Here is a 25,000-nt window from a genome sequence, read left to right on the forward strand (position 1 = left end):
TCAATGTGTCTGTATTCAAACAGTAATGTGTTCGTCGGGCGCGTAAAGGGTCTGTCACACAACCGAGCGCTTTTCAATTTGTGAAACATGCTGGCTCGTCTGCGACACAGCTCTCTCTCTCTCTTTCTCTCTCTCTCTCTCTCCGTGTAACATTTACATGAAGTGGCCCAATTTGTTTATCCATATATCCGTCACGATTGACATGTTGTCAAGACAAATGTCATTAGTCATATAACCGTGGCTTCTAATTGCCTCCTTGTCCGGCTTGAGGTTGACGGAGCCGTGAGGCCTGGCATGTCCTACATGGAGGACTCCTGGCATGTCCTACATGGAGGACTCCTGCAGGCGGGTTGGCTATGACGGCCTTATCTCCGGGAGAGTTTCCATATGAGTGGCCAGCCGAGCGTGATTGACGTGACGGAGAGGAGAGGAGAGGAGAGGAGAGGAGAGGAGAGGAGAGGAGAGGAAAATAAATAAGAGTATAGGACATGGGCACAAAAAACACTCCTTGGGCTAAAACCACTCCTTGGGCTAAAATCATCACAAATGTGATGATGTCAGCACATTTGTGGCTATGGCCGTTTTTAGTGGCTATGGCCGTTTTTAGCCCAATGAGTGTGTTTTTTTTTGGCAAAACTAATGTTTGGAATGGATTCAGCATCATGAAAAACCCCTAGTTTGATGTTACATAAAGCATGATGACATTTTTATTATAATTTTTTGCCTTCTATAGGTTGTTAATGGTATGGTCACATATTATGTCAATTATGAAAATTGCTCAACATATGCAAGTTAGCATCCGGCAGTTCTACATGCTGGGGACCCATACTCAACATTTCTAACATAAAACCTTGGTGTACTCAACATAGACATTATAGACTAGTACAGCAATGCACTGGTATGCAACATAAAGGGAAATACCACTCATTGCAAGCCAAAGAGTACACCTTTGTGATGTCACTGATCACATGACCGCAAGTTATAGACCTCCAGTTTTGTAAACGAGATGGTTCATCTCAAGGGATTAAAAAACAGTTCAGACAAGAAACCACTGAAGGAAGAAAACCTTATATTTTTAATACAATGCAATACTGCCTCATCAAAGTTGGTATTGTGACTTTATATATTGTCAATTACTTGCATGAGAGGGGGAGAGGTGATGGAGTTAGCTGCTTTAGCTAACAGTTCCGGGGTCTAATGGAGTTAAGGGCTTTTTACTACTTTATATGGTTTCAATTCTTTTTTTAACCAACACTCAGACATAAAGGGTGTTCAATAGCACTAATTCGTGAAAAAACAACAACTATTATAGGAGTTGATGGTGGTGTGTGCGTGGGTCTCTCTCTGCCAGAGCTGTGTGTGGGACAGTAGTGTGCATGGTGGTGTGTGCATGGGTCTCTCTCTGCCAGAGCTGTGTGTGTGGGACAGTAGTGTGCATGGTGGTGTGTGCATGGGTCTCTCTCTGCCAGAGCTGTGTGTGGGACAGTAGTGTGCATGGTGGTGTGTGCATGGGTCTCTCTCTGCCAGAGCTGTGTGTGGGACAGTAGTGTGGTGGTGTGTGCATGGGTCTCTCTCTGCCAGAGCTGTGTGTGGGACAGTAGTGTGGTGGTGTGTGCATGGGTCTCTCTCTGCAGGGTATGGAATGCACCACAGTGTGTATAAAAGATCATAGAAAGAATGTACACACCCGTTCGTGTACTCTGGCACACAACGCACAAACAACACACAACAATCAACTGAAAAGCATGCATCTATAATTCAGCCCCTTGGCTGCGCTCGAGCTCGCTGTCCTTGAGTGACTTTTCACGTATACGTACGTACGTATTCACACGCACACGCAGCACACACACACACACACACATAAGGGCCGTGCCGCTGTAGCTCCCACAGGCGTGCTTCATCATCAGAGAGGTTTCACAGTTTCCTTGTCCCAGGTATACAAGTCTTATATTTTCAGGATGTAGCCCCGTCGCCTGGCTGAGTGCCGTTTCACCGCAGGGCTGTAAAAATGGCGCTCGGCTCCGTCACAGACCACTGGGGTTGGACATGTAGCAGTAGCTGCTGCAGAATACATGTAGGCTTTGGAAATAAATCTACTATACAGCATTTTACAGAGCATTTCTCTGTCTTCTGATGACACAACGAGAGAAGAGGAGAGAGAGAGTGTGTGTGTGTGTGTGTGTGTGTGTGTGTGTGTGTGTGTGTGTGTGTGTGTGTGTGTGTGTGTGTGTGTGTGTGTGTGTGTGTGTGTGTGTGTGTGTGTGTGTGTGTGGGAGTGGGTTTCAATTGAACTCAGACACGGGGGCAATAACTGCTGCATGAATGTCCTTCCTGCCTGATCATGAGGTCACGGCTGGAATGATGATGGTACTCCGTATTGATTGGCTGAAAACCATGAGTCAGAGCTCTGGCCATTTCAGACGGGGCTGAGCACTGCTGGCAGTGCATGGAGCTGCACTGGGAAGCCGTATTTCTGCGGCCTCGTAAACAAACACACACACACACACAAACACACACACACACACACACACACACAGCCTGAGGCCGTGCCAAACCTGCCCAGCCTGCTCCTATACGAGCACGGGGACACAATGGAAGGTTGCCACTGCTAAGAAAAGGTCTTATCTGCTGTGCAGCTTTGTATTATTTTTGCCTTTTGTTTTGGGTTGGACTGCAGGCATTGTGCCTCTTCAAAAGGCTCGGGGAAGTTGCATCCTTTGCAGAAATGTCACTGCTTTCACACGTTCGAGCAGGACCTGCTGACTGAGTTAATTGGCCCCTTCCAGGCTGGACGCCAGAGAAAACGTTGGCGCTTTGTGTTTATGAAAAATCACAGAAGTTGGACATCAAGGTTTGTAAATGCGGGCCATCACAACTTGGATTTTGTAATTTTGTAGTACATATATCTGAGAATGTCGTACTGTATTGTTTACTGTTCTGTGCCTATCTGAATGTACTATAGCAATGGTGAGGTGCAACGCATCAGTTGGGTTGCCCTACAGAACCCCCTGTTTAACAATCAGGAATATTCCTTCCCCTGCTTTAACAGTGGACTGTTTCTGCCCATAATCATGCGTGTCAGCCAGGCAATATCTACAGGCCACAGTTGCTGCCCAGTGCTGCCATGTGGCTGTGTTTCTTTCATATTTTTCCAAAATGAAACCGTCTGGGTTTCGTCTCAGACAGACAGTCCCTGCAGCTGTCCTCTCCGAAGTTTAATCTCTGGGACATTTAGACACATTGGTGTCTCGGGTCAGAGTGAGTCCTGTCTTCATAAAAGCAGACTTAGCAGATGTTGATAGTAAATTCTCTGGCTTGTAGCCCTGAGGTGAGTTAATCACTCATTTTAATCCTCTACACCAAATCCTCTACTTACTGAAAATAGTAGACTCATAAGCTCGTAGATCTTCTATTTTTGATGAATGTTCACCTACTTTTAATGTTTGTGTATTATGACTTGCCCAGGCTGCTGCTTTGCCTGGAAAGGAGCCAGCTTAGGTGGTTCAGGCATCAGGTTAGGATGCATCTCAGGCGTCTCCCTAGGGAGGTCCTCGAGGCACGTCCCACTGGCAGACCACGGCGCAGATGGAGGAATCATATGGACTCACTGGCCTTTGAACGCCTCGGGATTCCCCAGGAGGAAGTTACTAATGTTGCTCTGGAGAGGGAAGTCTGAAGCTCTCTGGTGGAGCTGTTGTCCCCACGACCTGACTACGGATAAGCGGTTGAAGATGGATGGATGGATGAAAGGATGGATGGACACGCCTGTTCCTGTGGCTAAAACTCCAGGAATACTTTTGCCCCAAATGTCCTCTTCAGATCCTTCCCCTCCTCGCTTGTACTGTGCCAGGTGATGTAGCCTACCGCACCTACAGTATAGCTTGCTGTTGCGCACACCCACGCACTGTGCCAGGTGATGTAGCCTACCGCACCTATAGCGTGCTGTTGCGCACACACACCTACGCACATTTTCTGCACGCGTTATCCACTGCTGAAAACTGGCTGCGGGCTACCCCAGCAGGGTTCTTCCTTCTCCAGCGTGACAGGTGGCGCAGAGTGCAGGAAGTAAGAGGCTGGCAACAACGTGAGGTACTCTGCTTTGGATCAGTAAGAGAAGAACCCTGGGGGATAGAGAGAAGAACTTAGAAGTTAGAACAACATCTTAAAGATGGAGGGCCGTGACTTTAAGTTGCACTACAGAGGCAGAGAGAAATTGTCCCCAATTGACACTCAACTGTCAACTCAACTTGGCACCTCACAAGTTTACAGAGGTATAAAAGAATGCATGAAATGATTGTGCAGAAGATTCCTCCAAATAAATAATGAGTGAAGCTGGGAAAAAAACATCAAATATAAAAACAAATAGCCATAAAGTGTTCTGCAGTGCAAATTAAAACCACAGTCATGCTGACTGCATTGGATACAATGAATACACTGAAATGTATACGTGCGCACACATACAGTATATGTGAAGTTGTATATTTTCTGGCCTTATAGTGTCCTCACTTAGGCTGACCATGTGGCATATAGTTGTCCTCGGGAGAGCAGAGTGACTGTGAGTGAGTGAGATAGATAGAGAGAGTGAGTATTTGGGTTAGGTTTGGGAGGATAATCCACTCGCCCCTAAAGAGGATTGGATAATCTCACAGGCTTTGATGTGAGGTGGCGTTTAAGAAAACACTCAACCCCCGCTGCGGTCTCACCCAGCAGCATCCTGGGTAATTGTTGTGCCAGAGACAGCGAGTTGGGAAGGTGTCAGGGGGGTGAATGGCATGGTTGTTTGTGTGTTGGTTGTTTGTTTGGTTCCACCCCGCCCCCCCAACCCTTTAATCCTGTGGCTCGGAGACGCTACGATGTGATCATCGAGCGTGCTCCAATGCAGGCCGGCATGCTGCCGCACTAATGAGCACTCTTTGAGCCTTTGGCACTTACTCCCGCGACACAAATCCTGTGTTTACATCCAGCGGGGGGTCGGGAAAACAGCTCTAAGCACAGAGAAAAACATATTGTTTGTTATAGTGGGTCAGGGTGGGCTGGGCGCAGGGTGGTGGGGGCCAGCAATGAGCATCTGTGATCAGAGAGGCTCATTCCTTGAAGATGCAAGAACTTTGACAGAATTTGTGTTTGACTACTTGTGGCATAGTGTGTGGTTAGGCATGCAGGCACATATTTGTGCGTTTGAATGTGTAGCTGCAGGTGTGTGTGTGTGTGTGTGTGTGTGTGTGTGCATGTGCGTGCGTGTAACCGTTCCCAGGTGTATCGCCTCCATTGTCCCCTCTGATCTGGCACCCGGCCAGGGCCCCATGACCACCCAGCGTGAGCGTTTGGGACACAGGGGTCATTGTCGCCGCTCCCCCTACCTTTAAGCTCCAGCGGCGGAGCCCCTGGTCTGGGTTCGTCAGCACGGCCATTAAAACTTTAAGCGGCTGAGATGGGGCTAAGTGGCTGCTCTTATCCCCGGGAGGAGGCAGCTTCTAATTAAGGAGAGACAAAGGCCTTTAATAAACTCCGCCGCACGCAAAACAATGCCTGGTGTCTCAGTGATTAAGTGCTACAGCGGTGCTCCGGCTCATTCGGAGGTGGCTCCGGTTGCATTCTGATAACGTAACGCAGGGCCTTGTGTCATGAAGAGGCAGAACTGCTGCGCCCAACGGCTACAGCCACGTCCAACGGCTACAGCCACGACCAAGCCAAATGTGTGATCCATGAGCAAGTCACGCGGAAGCCAAAACTATTGATTTGTGGCATCGATTACAAAGTCGGTGTCCAGGTTCATGCGCAGCATCAGGAGCTGCTAATGCGCATTTTGTTTGATTATTATTCAATGCATCAGTGTTATAGATTAGGGGTGCAACGGTTAAATGAACTAATCAATTTAATTGATTATTTAAAAAAACTGTGAAATTTGCCGATAGTAGCCTACGACAAAGTGTAAAATAGGATTTAAGTGGTTAATCAGGCTAATCGATTTAGTCGATTATCTCTTCAAATCTATTAGAATTTACTTCATTTGATTTTGCTTTGGATCTCAAGAATCTCAGAATTCTTTGAAAGGACCGGATGAATGTAACAAGATCTGGGATGAAGTCAAAGAGCATTTTATATAAAGGAGTCTCACAGCGTCTACATAGGTGGCCAGATGTTACAACCTGCAGACAGACAGACAGATATATGCAGGCATGCAGCTCCCGCCAGGAGAAGACTCCCAATATGTGTGGGCCAGTGTTTATATTAATACGGTCAGATATTTGACCAGGATTAAGGGGAACCTGCGTGCGGGGTGGTCCGTGACATGTACCTGACTGAATGGAGCTGTATTCAGCCCTGTCTGAACGGCACCACTGACTGTGGTTTTGCCATTTTTTCCACTAGGAGTGGTGGAATAGAGGAATGTTGTCTCAGGCTTAAATTCCATAATGTCAGCTACCGTACATACACGAGTAGACCCAATAACCATCTCAGTCCAACGTAGTATTATAAGGCAGTGGTTTTCAAAGATGTTCATGTCAAGGACCCCCAAATAGCTGACTATTAGACATTTATCTTCTGTTGTTTCCTATTCCTATGTATCGGTTCTTATTTTGTAGTAGTGTTTTTGTGCTTCCTGCAGGACCTTTTACCTGTCTTGTCTCTCCACCCCGATTGTTCACCCCGTATCACCTGTGTCCTGTTTTCCAAAGCAAACCTTTGTGTTGCTTGTAATTTGAGTTCACCTGTGTCTATAGGTATTAGGTCCCTGTCTATAGGCCTATACCCTCCCACTGTTTTCATATTTTTCGTCAGTCTGTCTGTAAACCTAAGCTGGTGTGAGTCCGAGTCTGGGTTGAACTGCTATTTTCACTACTTCCTTAAAATAGTTTTTCCTAATGATTTCTGTGTGTGGAGTGTGGGGGTGGGAGGGTGTTGGGCCCCCACAGACACAGAAATCAAAGAAATTCCATGCATGCAGGAGCCAAAACTTTACAGAGGCTGTGCATTAGTGTAGTTTATGCGTCTACTGTATGTCACAAACTACCACCACGAGCAAGCCCTCTGCATCGAGCCCATTGGTTGAGGCTGTACCAGAGTTGGCCCTTTGCATCGAGCCCATTGGTCGAGGCTGTACCAGAGTTGGCCGCTTGGCCTATAGCCTGTCTGTTCGCTCACTTGTTCTACTCTATAAAGTACATGAATAGATCATGATATACATAGTACATGGTGTTAGACGTGACGAATCCCTCACAGCACTCAGCCCTGAAACAAGTGGGCGTTTGCAGAGTAACGTAATGTATTACGAAGGGCGTTCCTGATGCCCGAGGTTCAATTAATTTGGATCAACCACGGATCCAACATGCACTGCTCCGCACCAGTATATATACGCCAGCTTTAATTCCCCTAATTGATGGTGAGTGACGTGAGGGGAGCGTCTTCCAGCCTCCAGCACTGCAGCACTATGTGGCACACCCACCAACACTCACGCACGCAAACACGGCACGCGCACACACACACACGCTCCCTCCCTCCACCGCTGATTGAAATATCGCTCTGTGCAACCACTTCTCTCAGCTAAGTGGTGGATTGCTGCATCGACATGCTTGATAGCCCTCAATTTACTAACTCTGAATTAACAACAGGATCACCCGCAGTGACACAAATACACACACACACACACGCACGCACGCACGCATGCGCACACACACACACACACACACACACACACACACACACACACACACACATACACAGATACTGTATGTCAAAGAAGCTGCAGGCTGCGATCGATTGGGGTTCGTGTTTGGCGTTTGTATCTAACAGACAGAGAGACCGGAGGCTTCAAAGTGAGACTGATGTATATGCGTCGTTGTTCAACTGTGTATTGCGTGCCGAACATAGACGATCTACAAGCCCACACCGCTCGTTGGATTTGTGATGCGGTGTGCGCTTGTAGATCGGCTATATATTTTCTGTGTATAACACCGTCATGCTACGAAGCGCATGCACCAAGCTTTACTGTACATGCCAGTGGAAGATGAAACGTCTTGGTCCAGAGGTGCATTGGTCCATGGGCCGCTCTGACAGCTCTGTTATTGAGACAGAATGGTGCTTCTAGTGCAGAGGCCCCCCGGGGGGTCCTGGGTGGCCTCGCTTCCACCCAGATGGATCTTGTGTTTTTGTCGGTGGCTCTGGGGCGCCGCATGGCTCCGTGTCAGTGCACAGTTATAGTGTTGCTTCTATCTGGGCCTAGTGCCTGCATGTCTATTGGCCACCATTATACTTGAACCACTTGTGAGCTTGTACATTGTATAGATTGTGATTTTGGATATTTTTGAGAACTATAACTATCCTCTACACAACTAGATTTGCTGTAATGCCATGGCCAATGAAATCCGGATGATTTGTGAAAATGCGGTCACACTTTTTGTGATAAATTTCAACAAAAAGGCCTAAATAGACACACCAGGTTGAACGGGTATAGCTTTTACTTTAGCCTGTTGTCTCTGTTGCTCCATGTGGAACACAGACACACACACAGACACCCATCCGTCCCGACCGGTTGTCTGCTCTGTCCAGTGTGACTGCTCTGTGTTGAGGCTGTGCCTGCCTGGGCTCCATCCAGCTCATTAAAACCCAGTTAATGTTTTTACGCTGATGGCTCCGCAGAGACACCCGGAGAAGGCAGGCAGGCGGCCGGCCGTTCCTCCCTGCCGCTCGCGAAGGCTCGCCACACAGCCCCTTTATGACTTACAGATGGAGGAATACAATGTCGTCGCTGTTGGCTGGAAACCATGTATGTCCAAAATCGTTATTTTTCAGGAAATGGGGGTGGGGGAATAACAGTGCCGTTATTATTTAGTTCTTGGTTAATACTTTTCATTGGTTCAATGTTTATAAAACCCACAGTCACAGACATACTTAACGCCTTTCATTTTCTCAGACCGAAAATAGCACTTCTATGAGCTCACAAAGCAGTGAGCGGCTAAGCGACACAAATTTTGCGCAAAAAAGGGTTAACTTTGGTGATACAAGGTTTCTGCCAGACAGCAACGTGACTATATCCTCTGTGGGAACACTTTCACTTCACGCACAAACAAACTCGATCCGATGCGATAAACACCCCCCCCCCCACTCAGAGGGGTTGGGGAGTGGTGGTGCTCTCCGCGTGCCAATGTTTGCCTGTGCGTTTCCCCCAGAGGCATTGCTGTGTATGCAGTGGAATGTGGGGGGGGGTGGAGGGGGAGACAGAATTGTTTTTTATTTTTTTTACGTAATGTTTTGTTTAGTTCAGTTTTGCTGCTTAGCATTCTGGTGTTTTGTCATTTTGTTCTCTCCTCTGTCTCTCCTCCCTCCTGTGTTGGCTCAGTGTGTGACTTCCAGAGTGTTGTTACAGATACTGTCACACAGCGCCAGGCATGAGAGGAATGCTGACCAGCAGCTGAGAGCACCATATAGGCAACACGGGAACTCCTTCAGCTAATGCTCTGTTTGCCTTTGGGTGCTTCGTTTTTGTACCCAAAAGTGAAAGTCGTTAAATAGATTCAGAAGAAACAGAAACTGTCATGATTCCCAACATTACTGTAGCCTATACCACTATTTATTTATTGGTTGTACGGTAGGGCTAAAGCCTGATTTATATGTAATAGTAGGCCTACTTTTGCCGAAAATAGCCGATCAATCGCCAAGCTCACAAAGCTTCCCCACAATACGGATTCTGGGGTTTAAGTTGTTAAGTAGCCTATACAGTAGCAAGCAAAATAACTTTAAACTGAGTATACTTGAGTAGTTACTTGAGTATACTATTTACATTTATTGATACATCTCAGAGGCAAATATTGTAGCCTACATTTTAGTTACTTTGAAGTTTGAAGATGAATTAACTTCACTGCAGGGATAACACCTGCAAGTGTTAAAACTACAACGGCGTTCAGACCCTCCCCACGATGGCCATGACATCGTCCTTGTTCACTGTGTTTCACAGAGGAACAAATATCAATCAGCTTGATGTAATGGTGGCCATAAACCATTATATGGCGTGTCAGACACACCAAATGCATTCTGGGAACTGTAGGAACACAGTTAACCATATAGACATATCAGTTAACAGCCAAAAGAGAGTGAAATGGGGAATGTGTGGACTGCGATAACCATCAACAATCAACTGAAAAGCACATCAGCAGTGTGAGCTCTTGTGGCTCTGTTGTACGGGATTAGAGTGATAGAGAGATATTGCTGTCATGGCTTTGTGAAAAGTGTTGAGCTCTGCGTGTGTCTCTCTCTGGGTGTGTGCGTGCCGTGCGCGCATGCATACTTACTGTACGTACGTGCGTGCATGTGCGCGTGCGTGCGTGTGTGGCATCCGCTGGGCAAAAGGTATAGATCAGCATGGAGAAGCAGCCTCAGGCGTGAGCAGCTCCAGTCAGTCAGCCCACATCAAGCAGACTAGGTCCACACAGATGCTGAGCTGTCTTTCCACTGCATCTCGCCACGGCTGCTGCCAACCATTCTGTCTCCCTCTCTTCGTCTCCCTGCACCGCAGAGCAGCAGCAGTCACCGCTGACGGGCTGTACGTGCACATTCTGTGTGAAACTGCTGCGTTCAGTGCGGCCACGGCTGTTTTTGTTGTTTATTTCGTGGCGATTTTTTGGGTTGAAATTCAGAGTAAATGAAAGGTCAATCCTCCAGTCGGGTCGGTGGTAACGCCCCCTCGTCCTCAGTATTAGCTTGTAAACAATGTAAAGCGATAGTGGTTTGGCTCTGTGACTAATTCCACATATTCATTATGTATTATTTTTTTCCACTCTTCGCATTATATTAATTTATATTCTATTGTGACTTTCTGCGCCTACACAGTTTCATTGTGATTTTGATTTTGTAATTGCTTTTCGCTGAGCTTTGCTTTCCCTTTGGGGTTTTTATTGAGATCATCTTTTTCACTGTAAGCCTCTTTCATATTGCCCCCTTTCATTATGATATTTCATTATAATATTCATTATGACATTTCATCATGAGCCCTATTCCATTACAAGCCCTTGTTTTATCTCACCATGCACAGCACCAAATAAACGTCCTCCCCTTTTCCTTCAGCTAATCCAGTTCCTTCCTGGACTACAATTTCCATAATGCTCTGGTGCACTGCTCCTCCTTGTGCATAGGGGGAGGGCTGTCTTACTGAGACAACATGTAGTCCAGGAAGTAAGTGAGCCCAGTGTCCATGACATCAAAGACACTGGTCTATAATATCTAAAACCACATAAAGACCCCCAGAAAAGTGTTCTAAATATTCTAAACGCCATTAACAATCTTTTTGCAAAAAGGGTGAAGTTTCCCTTTAGCTCTGCTGCTAGGAGTTAGGAGCTAGGACTTAGGAGTTTAACCAAATGAACCCCCCCAGCATCCAGATTCCTCAGGGAACATTAGCCCAAAATAGCAGATCTACATAGATGTTCAAATGGGGGTCAGCGGCTTAATATCGTCTCTGTCGGGATGGAAAACTCATATGTCCAAAACTGTTACTTTTCAGGATTCAAACCAAAAAATAGCAAAAGTAGAAGATTGACAAGCTCAAAATAGTTTGAGCTTGTAGATCTGCTACTTTTTATACTTTTGTGTGAGCTGTATAGGGCACAAAAAGTTCAAATATGGAGATAAAAGGTTTCTGCCCAACATACTGTATAGGAGCCTATAACTGGTTGTGTCGTGTTGTGTTGTGTCGTGTCGTGTCGTGACCTAGAGGGTCTAGGAGTTGTTGTGTTGTAGAGGGTCTATTATAACATGTTGTGTTGTAGAGGGTCTATTATAACATGTTGTGTTGTAGAGGGTCTATTATAACATGTTGTGTTGTAGAGGGTCTATTATAACATGTTGTGTTGTAGAGGGTCTATTATAACATGTTGTGTTGTAGAGGGTCTATTATAACATGTTGTGTTGTAGAGGGTCTATTATAACATGTTGTGTTGTAGAGGGTCTATTATAACATGTTGTGTTGTAGAGGGCCTATAGTATAACATGTTGTGTTGTAGAGGGTCTATTATAACCAGGGATGCACGATAATTATCGTCCCGATAAATTTCGACCCGATATTAGCAATTATGACGTCATCCCGATAAATTCGATAACGTTATAATAGCGCCGATAATATACTTTATATGGGCTCGAAATTGCGATCATTTTGGACGCAAATGCGCCTGAAATTTTATCTGTGAGACATAAAAATATAGTTGGTAGCAACTATGGGACTACCAATCATTTCTGTGGTGCGCCCAAACGCTCCCCGAGTCGCCAATCTCTCCGGAGGAACGGCTGAGACGAGCGAGAGAGAGACGCTTCTCCACTCTGTCTGTTGCAGTGTGTAGTTCCATAGCAGGCTAATAGCCCCGCCTGCTTCTCCTCTCTCTCTCCCCTCTCTCATTTCACTCACTGACTCGCATTCATACGAACGGTGACTGTCTGTCTCTGAGCTGAGCAGCTGACGAGCGCGTATTGGTGCTCGTTCATTCACCGCGCTGTTGAATGCGTGTCACTCGTTACCGGTTGTAGTTTATTAATTTGCTACAGTTGTGTAGCATTGTGAAACGCGACGCGACCGTTTTGGTTGAGAAATGTAGAAGTAGTAGCTGTTTGGCTACATGATGCTACAGACCATGCTAATGACTTATATGCTAACAACAACGTCTATCACTGGAACTTGGATAGTGTTGTATTTGTGTTTACACACGCACACACACACACAGACAATAGTGGTTCTCAAAGTGGGATCCGGGGAGTCAGAGTTTACAAATGGAACGAAATTGACCCTTACAGGTCCATTTGGTTCCATTTGTACCCTCTCAGAGTTGACATTGATTTCACGATATAAATAAAAAATTATAAATTGAGGTCCCTTATGTAAATGGCATTAAATGGGGGGTCAGTAGTAGCCTAATGCATGTCAAACTGGGTGTCCTTGAAATAAAAATGATGAGAATCACTGCTAGAGCCCTGGCATATATTTTCAAATGGGTGTCTGTGGGCTAACAATTTGGGGTCCTTGGCTCCTTGACATGGAAAAGTTTTGAGGCCAACTGACCGGACACACACAGACATTCACAGACATTATATTGTTGTTTTTATTCATTTAAAAAAATTCACACCTGTGTGAAGTGAGGGGCACTCTTATCATCATACGTCATCTGGCCAATCACAATTTGCTCTGTGACTCCCAATTTATATTGTAAAATCAATGTTATTTTTACTCTGAGAGTATACAACTGGAAATGTTCCATTTGTACACTCAGAGTTACAGACCCATAAGGGTCCATTTGGTTCCTAACTATATAATTTAGCTGGGGACCCCCTGGAACTCCCTCAGGTACCCCTGGGGCCGGGGGTCCCCGAACCCCACTTTGGGAACCACTGATATAGCCTACTATACTGTAATTGCTTAGGTCAAAGCTGTGTTACATGTACCGTTACTCACTAGTATGTATTTTTTATTCATGTCTATATATTTTTATTATCGGTTATCGTATCGGTATCGGTCTTTGAGAAGCAAGAAGTTCTCGATATCGGTATCGGTTTCAAAAAATCAATATCGTGCACCACTAATTATAACATGTTGTGTTGTAGAGGGTCTATTATAACATGTTGTGTTGTAGAGGGCCTATAGTATAACATGTTGTGTTGTAGAGGGTCTATTATAACATGTTGTGTTGTAGAGGGTCTATTATAACATGTTGTGTTGTAGAGGGCCTATAGTATAACATGTTGTGTTGTAGAGGGCCTATAGTATAACATGTTGTGTTGTAGAGGGCCTATAGTATAACATGTTGTGTTGTAGAGGGCCTATAGTATAACATGTTGTGTTGTAGAGGGCCTATAGTATAACATGTTGTGTTGTAGACACAGACAGTGGCCTTAGTTGTGGTTTGAGTGTCCGCCCTGAAACTGGGAGGTCGGGGCACGCTGTGGCTGCACCGCTCCAAGAGATGGGACAAATGTCAGTGCGGTAACGTGTGTGACTTATCGTATGACTTTGAGGGTCTATAGGACTATAACATGATTGTGTTCTTGTGTTGTCTTCCAGGTGTAAAGGAGCGTCTCACTATGGGCTGTCAGCGGACAGGAAGCGGCGCTCCCAGGAGGGAGACTGCACCGACAGCACGTCAGAGCTCACCGTGGCCACGCTGCCTGACGGAGGCCCCGCCTCCGCCGCCGTGGCCCTCCTATCGGACGACCCGGGCCTGGTCAACCCCGCCTTCGACCCCAGCATGGAGGACCAGCACAGCCACTCGGGCAGCACCACCAGCCTGGCGGCCCGCAGCACTTCCAAGAAGAGTGAGTGTGAGTGTGCGAACAAGCGGCCGCTTGTGTGCATAAGTGTGTGTGTGTGTGTGTGTGTGTGACTGTGTGCGTGCGTGCGTGCGTGCATGCATGCGTGTGTGTGTGTGTGCCTGTGCTGTTGTGTTGACAGAATGTAAATGAGTAGAAGCTGTGTGTGTGTGTGTGTGTGTGTGTGTGTGTGTGTGTGTGTGTGTGTGCGCGTGCCTGTGCTGTCGTGTGACAGAATGTAAATGGATAGCGTAGAGTAGAAGCCTAGCTGTGAAGGCTCCAGTCGCAGTAGCAGCGCTGCTCGGCCACAGCGGCGGTGGCTCGCGGTCACACGGACGTTAACAACTCCGCCTAGCCGGAGGCTCTCAGCAGCGCCCTCCCCAATACAGCCTTTGTTCTGCCTAATGACCTCTGATAGAAATCCCATTAGCCAATTAGCTTTACTGCCCTGTTTTCTTTCGGCGATCTATAAAAATCACCCCGCAGTTGATAGAATCGAGGAAAGCGATAGAGAGAGAGAGAAAGAGAGGGGGGGGGGGGGGTAGGCTGATTACATTATCGTTGTTGTCGGGTGGAAACCTTTTATGTCCATAATTATTTCAAATTTTTATGTTTTTGTTTTGATAACTGAATGCCCTGTTTCGGCAATATACATCGGTGATACACACAAATAGCTGATTACAAGCTCGCAGTGCATTGCAATTTTCTGCGCGAAAGTGAAATTGGTTTCATGAAGTGTTTGTGGGTTTTACAATTACGGAACCAATGAAACATATTAACAAGAGCTTGTGACTGAATTATAATTGGATTCAGGTTCATTCTATCTGTACTATATACAGTATAGACAGAGCCCTGAAAAGCTGAGTGACTATAGACGCTCCCTCTACTGCGTGTGAACCCCACTAGGTATAGGGTCATGAGTGCAACCCCTTTCCCAAACCCTGACCGGGTCGACTGGGGGACGCCGCGTGCCGATACAACAGCACTTTTTTTTTGCCTGGCCCTGACCGAACGCCTGCCGCCCCCAACTATACCACCACCACCTACACCACACAGAGCGACTACTGCTGAACAAGCTGTCGGCTGCAGAAGTACGTTGGCGCTTTTAAAGAATAATGTGGCTGTCAGGAAGCCTTGCATCTCCCCGGGCCCCAGAGGGAGGGAGGGAGGGCTGCTGCAGAGGTTCACTTATGTGCTTGTACTCTGCACTGGCAGTCTGGGTCTCTGCAGCCTTCCTAGATGGAGCCTTTGGTCCCTTCTGTCTCCCTTTGTCACTACGGAGGGGAGCGGAGCACAAGACAATGCTCTCTCTCTCGATGGAAGTCTGCCACCCACGCCCTCGCGTCTGTCTGAGACAAACTATGAGCGTGAGCGAGTGCACTGTGTCACTGTGTCATCTTAACATCAAGGCAGTGACAGTGTCCATAATTGCTAAACGTCAGAAGGTTAATCTTACCACATAAAGATTGATTATTTATCCCCAGATCGGGTTCAAATAAAGTTGCTTTTCCACTCGACTTTCACGTGCTCTTTTAGTATATGGCCTCACCTCACTTAGAACCTTGACAGAGGTAATACCTCAACAATGACCTGGGATACGTGCCTAAAGGGACCTCACACCTCATCTACACTGCCAGCGATGCAAGCGAGCGAACAATGAAATCTCATTAGAATACATGTTTTTCAATGAGTCTGTCCTGACGTACCACGAGCGAGTGTGCAGCGAGGTTGTCCACCCCTCCTATATTCGCTCGCGGGGTCTCTATTTTAGCAAGGTTTCGCAGCCCAAACACTTTTATATTGGTTGAGATCTACACGCTACTATTTATTGGTTATTTGATTGGTTCAGGCTACGTCGCAACGCAATGACTGGAGCTCTGTTTTTTGCGTGATATCGCCATCAGAACTCTCGCTCCGTGCCTGTGTAGATGAGTTGTATGTCGTATGTCGATATTGTGTGCTGGAAATAGCTGATCTATATGCGCACAACAGCTGCATATCCACACCATGTCATGCGCTTATAAATCAGATATTTCCACTTCACAGGATCCCCCACTTGTACTACTGATTTCTACTATAAGATTAGCATTTTGTCATTCAAGCATGGCCAATCTGAGAACAATGCCAGGTGAGCGCATTTTAAAACATCTTTGTATAGCCTGAAAAAACATTGGCACCGGGGGGTCCCTGAGGGCCGGGGCCATGTGTTTCTGGTCATCGTGCAAGCGGTCGAAGGAGAGGTTTGATTGGCTGTGTGAGGAGGCAGACTGGGACATGTCTGGACTTGTCGATGCAGAACTTTGTGTATAAGTAGTCTCTCCTCTCTCTCTCTCCTGCAGTCAGAAGCTTTGAGCGTGCGTCCGTGAGGAGCCGTTCCTTCAGGAGGCTGAACCGGGCCTTCAGCGTCCTGCGGAGGACCAAGAGCGGCACGGCGGTGAGCAACGAGTCCACAGAGGAGAGAGACAATGCCAGGAACGCCAGCGTACCGCCCGAAGGTTGGTATCAACACATCTGCTTCTGTGGGCGTTGCATCGGTGCTCTCTCTCCCCAGGGTGTAGGCAGCCTCTAAGGACGAGACTGCTGCTGTTGCTGTTGTTGTTGTTGTTATTGTCTCGGGCTAGAGCTGTGTGTGTGTGTGTGTGTGTGTGTGTGTGTGTGTGTGTGTGTGTGTGTGTGTGTGTGTGTGTGTGTGTGTGTGTGTGTGTGTGTGTGTGTGTGTGTGTGTGTGTGTGTGTGTGTGTGTGTGTGTGTGTGTGTGTGTGTGTCTGTGTGTGTGTGAGAAATGTGCATGCATGAAGGGTGCACGTTTCTTTTGGCGGGATGAGTGTTGTCTGACTCGTGTGATGTCACTGCAGCTGTGTTTGCACATGATTCCCTGCAGAGACTAAAAGAGATAAAGGAATAAATGAGCTTCTCTCTGTGTGTGTGTGTGTGTGTGTGTGTGTGTGTGTGTGTGTGTGTGTGTGTGCGTGCTTGCGTGCGTGTGCGTGCGTGCATGCGTGCGTGCGTGTATGTGAAAGAGAGAGAGAGAGAGGCCACACACAAACATTTATGTAAATTAATATTTGGTGTGCACATCATGTGCACATGCAGGTATGCACAACTGCCAAGTGTGTGTGTGTGTGTGTGTGTGTGTGTGTGTGTGTGTGTGTGTGTGTGTGTGTGTGTGTGTGTGTGTGTGTGTGTGTGTGTGTGGGATGCAGATGACAGGGCTGGGAGGCCGCAGTGCAACAGTAGCATATGTTCCTTTAATAATGGAGCTGCAGATTGGTCTTCTCAGAGCAGGGAGATCAGATGGGAGCGCTGTTGCCCCAAGGCCATCCGGACACCAACACCACCTCCCTCTCACCCCTCCTGTGTGTGTGTGTGTGTGTGTGTGTGTGTGTGTCTGTGTGTGTCTGTGTGTGTCTGTTGCCCTGAGGCCATCCGGACACCCACAGGCTGCGGAGGTCACCCCCACCTCCCTCTCACCCCTCCTCACTCACTGCATGCCATCATCATCCCTCTCTTTATTTTCTAGCTTCTTCTTGTCTTTTGTCCTCCTCCCTCATCCAGGGTCGAAGGGGTTGTTACAGCACGTGTGATAAGGTGACAGAGGGGCCCCCAGGGGCCCCGCACCGTCCAAGGGCCTTGATGGAGCGGTAACTGACACGCAGGTTGCATCCACGCAACGCGAGGGCGTACGATGTGGCCGATCTGACCTTGGCAAGGGAAGATGGACTTGTTCTTCCTCGGCTTAAGGCTGATTTCAAGTGTTTTTTTTAACGCTCCGGGGTTTCAGCGCTCTGTGAGTGTGGAGGGTGGGGGTGGGGGTGGGGGGCGCTGGAACCCTGGAGTGTGAAAATCCCTTCTGGAGCCCTCTGGGAGCATAGAAGCCCCAGGAGCAGAAAACGCCTTTAAGCCGAAGAACGGTCGTGGCCCCAGTGGAGAGGAGAGGAGAGGAGAGGAGAGGAGAGGAGAGGAGGGGAGGGGAGGGGAGAGGAGAGGAGAGGAGAGGAGAGGAGAGGAGAGGAGAGGAGAGGAGAGGAGAGGAGAGGAGAGGAGAGGAGAGGAGAGGAACAGTGGGGATTGCATAAGAAGGATCGTTGACGAAGGATCGGGGGCGCAATGTGCTATTCTCTGAGGCATGTGCGAGGGGGGGAGGGATCAAATATTCATGATGGCAGCCCTCCAGAGAGATAAAGATAGAAGGAGAGGACCGAGAGAGGCTGGATGGATCTAGAGAGGAGCTGAAGGATGATGAAAAAAGACAGGCATTTTGAGAAACAGAGGAAAGGAACAGGACAAACTCTGTGGCTGGAGGAGAGGGGGGGGAGTAAAGAAAGGATGAGAGAGAGAGCATGGGGGGGGTGGAGTAAAGAAAGGATGATTAAAGAAGGACTGCTGCTACAGGGTATTCTCTGTTAACGCAAACCTCTACACTCTGAGCCATCGCTGCTATGAGGAGAACATATTGACTCTAGGAGAGAGAGAGAGAGAGATAGCAGAGAGATAGCAGAGAAATAGCAGAGAGACAGAGATAACAGACAGACAGACAGACAGACCCTGTAGCTGTGGGTCAGAGAACACATCTGTGTTCTTGTTTACTGTCTGTTTCACTGTCTGCCAAAATAATTATCTGATCTACAACGACTACAAGCTCACATCAAAACTAAATGAATCCATTGTTACAGCAGCAGGTTGAAGAATAAAGCCATAGACCGCAATAAGAAAGGTGACATTTCCCTGTATGTCAATAAAACAGCGTACACAAGTATATATTATACTTGTGTACGCTGTTTTATTTATCATACAAGGAATTAATGGCATTTGGTGCCGTGACAACTGACAACCCATCAAAACAACAGGATTTCCACTTGGAAATACACTATTGTTTATGTGAGTCACAATATTTAGTGACCCCACCCTCTTCTAGCTCATAGCTACTCAAGCAGAATCACAGAAGAATCTAAAGTACATGAATGAAACCATTCAGGGTTGATAAGGTGATAAAGTTTGTTTCTGCAGGAGTAGAAATTGTTGATTCTTAGCCGATTGTGTGTGTGTGTGTGTGTGTGTGTGTGTGTGTGTGTGTGTGTGTGTGTGTGTGTGTGTGTGTGTGTGTGTGTGTGTGTGTGTGTGTGTGTGCGCGTGTGCGTGCGTGCGTGTGTGTGTGTGTGTGTGTGTGTGTGTGTGTGTGTGAATGCAAGTAGGCCTACTGTAACGGCATGCTCTTGTTCACGAACTGTGTACTTTTATTGTGGTGTAGTTCCTAGTGTTTCCTGTCTGCTCTAATGTTTGCTACCTGCCTTGTCTAACCTTGTGATTAGTCTTTGTATTTCACCTGTGTCCTGTTTAGTGTCAGCCTATCATGTGTTGATTGTAGTTATGTTGCACCTGTGTCTTGTCTATTTAAACCTCCCTGTGTTCAGTGTTCACTTGCCAGTTTATAGTTTGTTGTCACAGTGTCCTGCCCTTGTATGTCTAGTTGTGAATAAATCATCATTCAACTTTATTTATCTGCCTGCCTGCTTTTGGTTCTGCATTTGGTCCATCACATGTTTCACCGTGACAAGTAAACGTGTGGGAACATTGGACTTTTTGCAGTTTTTCCTGAGCATACTCAATACAGATGTACAGTATGTATGTGACTAATCATACAAACACGAAGCACCACCATCAGCCAAGTGAACCCCCCAACCCGCCCGTCGCATTGGAGGCGCTTGTTTTAGTAACCTGGGGGGAGCAGAAACAGCTGGTTACACTACGGAGCTAAACTACTGCCTCCCCTCCCCAAAGTAATTCGCTTTTTGTTTGACTTGGCTTTCTCTCAGTATGGTTTTCCCCTGTAGTCGTGTTTTAGAATGGTGGTTTTCAAATTGGGGGCCTGCTAGGGGCGCCAGGTGGACCAAATGGAAAGGAGAGAGGATAATAGGAAATATATATTTTTGAGGGGCCACAAGCTTTGTGTGTGCGTGTGTACCCCATAGCGATTATTTGATTGTCTGAGCACGGAATTGAGGATAAATAATAGTGAGGTCATAAAAGTGAGGACGCCAATTGTGATTGGCCGGAATGTGATGATGTATGATGATAAGAGCGCCCCTCACTTCACACGGGTGTGACCATGCAGGGGTCATCAGGGGTCATCGCCATGGCGGCTTATGGTGGACATTTTTGTCAACATTCCATTTTTGCCACGGACATACGAATTACGAAATGAGTGGACAAAAATCTTATCAGAAACACATAGCCCTGAATGACCATAACAGGTCTGTAACTCTGAGAGTGCTCAAATGGAACCAAATGGACTTTTACGGGTCCATTTGGTTCCATTTGAATGCTCTAAGAGTTAAGGGGGGTCTTTGCAAATAAAACATTAAGAACCACAAGTACAAGTTGGACATATTCTGAAGAAAACCTGGAGACTTGACATTCAGTGGGTGTTATGATCAAAATAAAAAAAACAGAAAATCTAAATGTTGCCACAGACAAGACCAAGTTTTTGCCACGGACACATTTGTCCGTGTAGGGACATGTTGGTGACCCCTGACCCCTGGACATGACCAAAGGGATGCCAGTGTCAGTGGCTATTTGGGGGTCCTCGCCATGGACATGTTTTGGAAAGCGTTGCAACATGATTGCATTGTTGGTAACGGTGGTTGTTGTCCCTCAGTGCTGGCCCTGCCTCAGCTGCACCACCTCATCCCTGACGGGGAGGTCACCAGTATCAAGATCACGCGGGCCGATCCCGCCGAGCCGCTGGCCATCAGCATCGTCGGGGGCAACGAGACCCCCCTGGTTCGCATCCTCATCCAGGACATCTACAGGGAGGGCGTCATCGCCCGCGATGGACGCCTGCTGCCCGGAGACATGATCCTGAAGGTGGGACCATGTGTACCATGTGTAGAATGAATATAGGCAATGGTGGAAAAAGTACTCCATTTCTTTTTAACGTATAAGTAAAAGACCAGAATTCAAAATGTTCTTGAGTAAAAGTACAAGAGTATAAAAGTATTGCAATTTGGAAATACTCCATGAACAAAGCAGTACAGTCTTCTATGGTACACCGCCACCCTACACTTATACATTAGCAGAACTCAGAATGTTGAACAAAGCAGTACAGTCTATGGTACACGTACACCGCCACCCTACACTTATACATTACCAGAACAATGTTGGTATTGTGCAAGAGATTCGCTGTACAAAGATATTTGCATACAGTAGATTATCATCTATGACTGCACACACTCTTGAGGAGTTTCACTTTGGTGACTGTTCATGCAGTGTTTGTTTTGTCTGGCAGTGGTTCATGCCATGGTTTCATGACGTCATGCTTAGCAGCATGAGCTGTAATTGGTCTACTTTTGAGGTGGCAAACGCTGTTATAATCTTTCCCTTCCGCCATAAAACATGTGTGTAGGTCACTGGTTGTGACCTACACACATGCAATCCAATAATGATGGTCTGCACTAAAATAACATTCGTTGAGCCGAGAAGCTCAATACACTGAGTTATTATGTATTATATATGCATACTGTATTGCAAATTGGTAGTCAAGGTCAGGAAGATAAATCATTTATGAACACATTGATTATATTACATTAATAATAATATCTCACATAGGGCTTTTCTAAGTTGCTTAATGACTCATACAGAACTTCTTAATGACAATCGCACCAATCTCTAGCGTAGCATTGACAGCGTCACAATATTAGCAGTTTTTAATTTAAAAATAACACAGGAAAGTACAGTTCGATACATGGTATACTAAGAGGATTTAAACCCAAGAAAGCCTATGGCTCGTTTCCATTGGGATCCTTTTGTGCTCAATTAATCAAGGTTGTGTGTGTGTGTCTGTGTGTCTGTGTGTGTGTGTGTGTGTGTGTGTGTGTGTGCGTGCGCGTGCGTGCGTGTGTGACACAGGTGAACGGCATCGACATCAGCAACGTGCCCCACTGCTTCGCCCTGGCCACCCTCAAGCAGCCGTGCCAGCTGCTGCGTCTCACCGTGCTGCGCGAGCAGCGCCACCGCTACCGCTCGCACGGCCACGGGCACGCCCACGACGCCGCCGGCGGCTACCCGGCAGCGCACGGCGGCGGCATGACGGCCCACACGCCGCAGAGGGACGACAGCGTGCACGCCGTGCTCAACAAGAGCGTCCCGGACGAGCAGCTGGGCATCAAGCTGGTGCGGCGGCCCGAGGAGCACGGCGTCTACATCTTCCACCTGCTGGAGGGCGGCCTGGCGGCGCGCGACGGACAGCTGTGCGTCGGGGACCGCGTGCTGGCCATCAACGGCCACGACCTGCGCTACGGCGCCCCGGAGCACGCCGCGCTGCTCATCCAGGTGAGACACTAAAACACAATGTTTGTCCACTATACCCTTTTTCACTGATGAAAACTACATTGAAAACTAAATCAAAACTAAGCTTTGGTGACTAAAACTATGACTAAATATATTGACAATTTCGTCAACAAATAAAAACTAAACTAAAATGTTAGGGAGGGACTGGAGAAGAGATCCAATTTTATGCTACGTTGCATTTTGAGAATAGCCTATTTTCAGCATGCATTGTGCAACCAAGTATAAAATCAGCCATTACGACACCATTAAGGCTAAATCAACCGTAGAGGTAGTCAACTAAAATCGCTTGATATTTAGTCAACTAGACTACACTAAAATATAACTAAAACGTAACTAAAACTAAGTGGAATTGTATTCCAAATACTATCAAAAACACCACTAGCACCGCACCACGGGGCTCTGCGGAGCATGCGCGGGGCCCGGCGGGGACAGTATAGGGTCGAATGGTTAAAGGTGAGGTAGAACATGTTTGTTTGGGATCAGCGCCTACCATCTGTGTTTTGTGTGGGGGAGAGGATGGAGTCACCAGGCCAGCTAACCTCACACTGCAGCACTCCCCAAACGGCCTCTATACTGTGACTCCTCGGGTCAACTGTGACCAAACATCAACATCAGACAGAATCGTATACCTCCTATGCCGATAGTCAACGTGTTCTGTCTGGTTTACCCCCTCAGTCAAATCCGTCCCAAGAAGTCAGCCATTTTGGGAGAGATTATGTTGCACATGTTGTTGGTTACGCCATTATTATAGACAAAGTTGGGGCGCCAATGGCAGAGCAGTTAAGGGGCATACCACATATATAGACTGACGGCGACTCAGTTTTATTCCAGAGGCCCTTGCGTTACATACATAGATAAACTATTATGTTATGTTGTTGTGGAGTGCAACCTCATGGAAGGCATATGCACAGATGTTTATATTTATAGAATATACACTGTGGCGTGGGGGGACGTGGTGTCATTCATACAGCCCTGAGTCCCCTGGGTTATTGATGTCATTCATACAGTGTGTACAGCCCTGAGTCCCCTGGGTTATTGATGTCATTCATACAGTGTGTACAGCCCTGAGTCCCCTGGGTTATTGCAGTTAATGGTGCTTAATGGTGCTCTGCTGGCCAGTGTGTCTGCACTCGCCGCGGTTAATTGGGTTGAATTGCGGTGCGACTGCACTCCAGTGTGGCAGGCAAGCACGGGGCCATGCTGTTGGCTGTTGCTTCCTGATTGGTGCTCGGTGGGTGGGTGGCTGGCGGCGTGTTCTGTGGCTAATGGTGGTTAACCACATGAACCCTAGCGTCGCTATTCTGGGCATGTTCATAATAGGCAACACGATTACAATATGTAGTAAGAGCGCTGTGCTTACGAGGACAGGCTCAAATAGGAGAACATTAGCTGAAAATAGCTGATCTACAAGCTTGTAGACCTCTCATTTCGGCAAAGAGATTTGGTGTGGAGGGAAAAAGGAGGGGGGGCAACTACTGTATAAAGCCCCTGGCGGCCCTGGTCACTGAAGTATACAGTATAGGTAGGGTGTAAGTGTTTTAATGGCGGTGTGTGTCTGCGGGTTTGACTGGAGCGTGGCGCTCTGGGCTCCCGATGGTTCCTGTCTGAGTCGATTGACTGGCACTGGTCGCGATTCTGAGGCTCCAAGATGGCCTTTGACAGCGGGCACTTTCTGTCAGAGATTAAGAACTGGCGGGAAAAGGATTAAATTAGCCCAATTAAGGCGATAATGAGCTGGACTGGGTAATTTAGGAGGCAGCTCCACACCGGAGAGAGCAGGGGCAATCTCAAAGCCTCACGAGGGGATTGAGAGGAAGCGTGCGTGCGTGCGTGCGTGCGTGCGTGCGTGCGTGCGTGCGTGCGTGCGTCCCCGCAAAATGGACTAAATGTTCAGTGGAATGGAAATGGAGACGTTTAGGTCACAGAGGGAGGAGAAATCGTTGTAGACTATGGCTATTCTGGGCTATTTAATGGGCAGTAGTAGTAATGAGGGAGATAAACAGAGGAACATTCCTCTGTTTAAGGAACACACCGCCTGTGGTGAACACTATATAGTACACTAGTACACACAGTCACACACCGACTACACACACAGCGTCCCAGTATGACTTTAACACAAGTGAGAGTTTCACACTCCAGGGCAGATGGCTCATGACAATGACATCATTGCCATGCCTCTCCTTCTAGCACACATGAGTCATTCTGTGCACAGGAGGCGGCGGGGAAGAGGCCATGATGACTGGTATCTCGTGTCACATTTGGGTGGCACAGTAGGTCAGCGGTTAGCCCTGCTGTCGCTCACATGCTCCATGTTTCCCCCGGCCTATGGGGGTCGGGTGCAAAGATCCTGGTGCTGGGGGTGACTAGCAAC

At 47.3% G+C, this 25,000-nt stretch overlaps 1 protein-coding gene across 4 annotated transcripts in view; it reads left to right on the plus strand.

Annotated features, from left to right (window-relative positions):
• Positions 1–25,000, plus strand: part of lnx1 (ligand of numb-protein X 1) — a 59,590-nt gene that overhangs the window by 23,698 nt on the left and 10,892 nt on the right. For 2 of the 4 annotated variants that reach the window (XM_080769825.1, XM_080769827.1), the window contains 4 exons: positions 14,039–14,295; positions 16,623–16,778; positions 20,939–21,147; positions 22,189–22,611. In XM_080769825.1, the coding sequence (XP_080625951.1) occupies positions 14,039–14,295; positions 16,623–16,778; positions 20,939–21,147; positions 22,189–22,611 (1,045 nt within the window). The remainder of the gene's footprint in view (positions 1–14,038; positions 14,296–16,622; positions 16,779–20,938; positions 21,148–22,188; positions 22,612–25,000) is intronic. The other 2 variants (XM_080769826.1, XM_080769828.1) reach the window with 1 other exon arrangement.

The sequence above is a fragment of the Protomyctophum bolini genome (assembly GCF_963924005.1).
Source record: "Protomyctophum bolini genome assembly, chromosome: 8".
NCBI lineage: Eukaryota > Metazoa > Chordata > Actinopteri > Myctophiformes > Myctophidae > Protomyctophum > Protomyctophum bolini.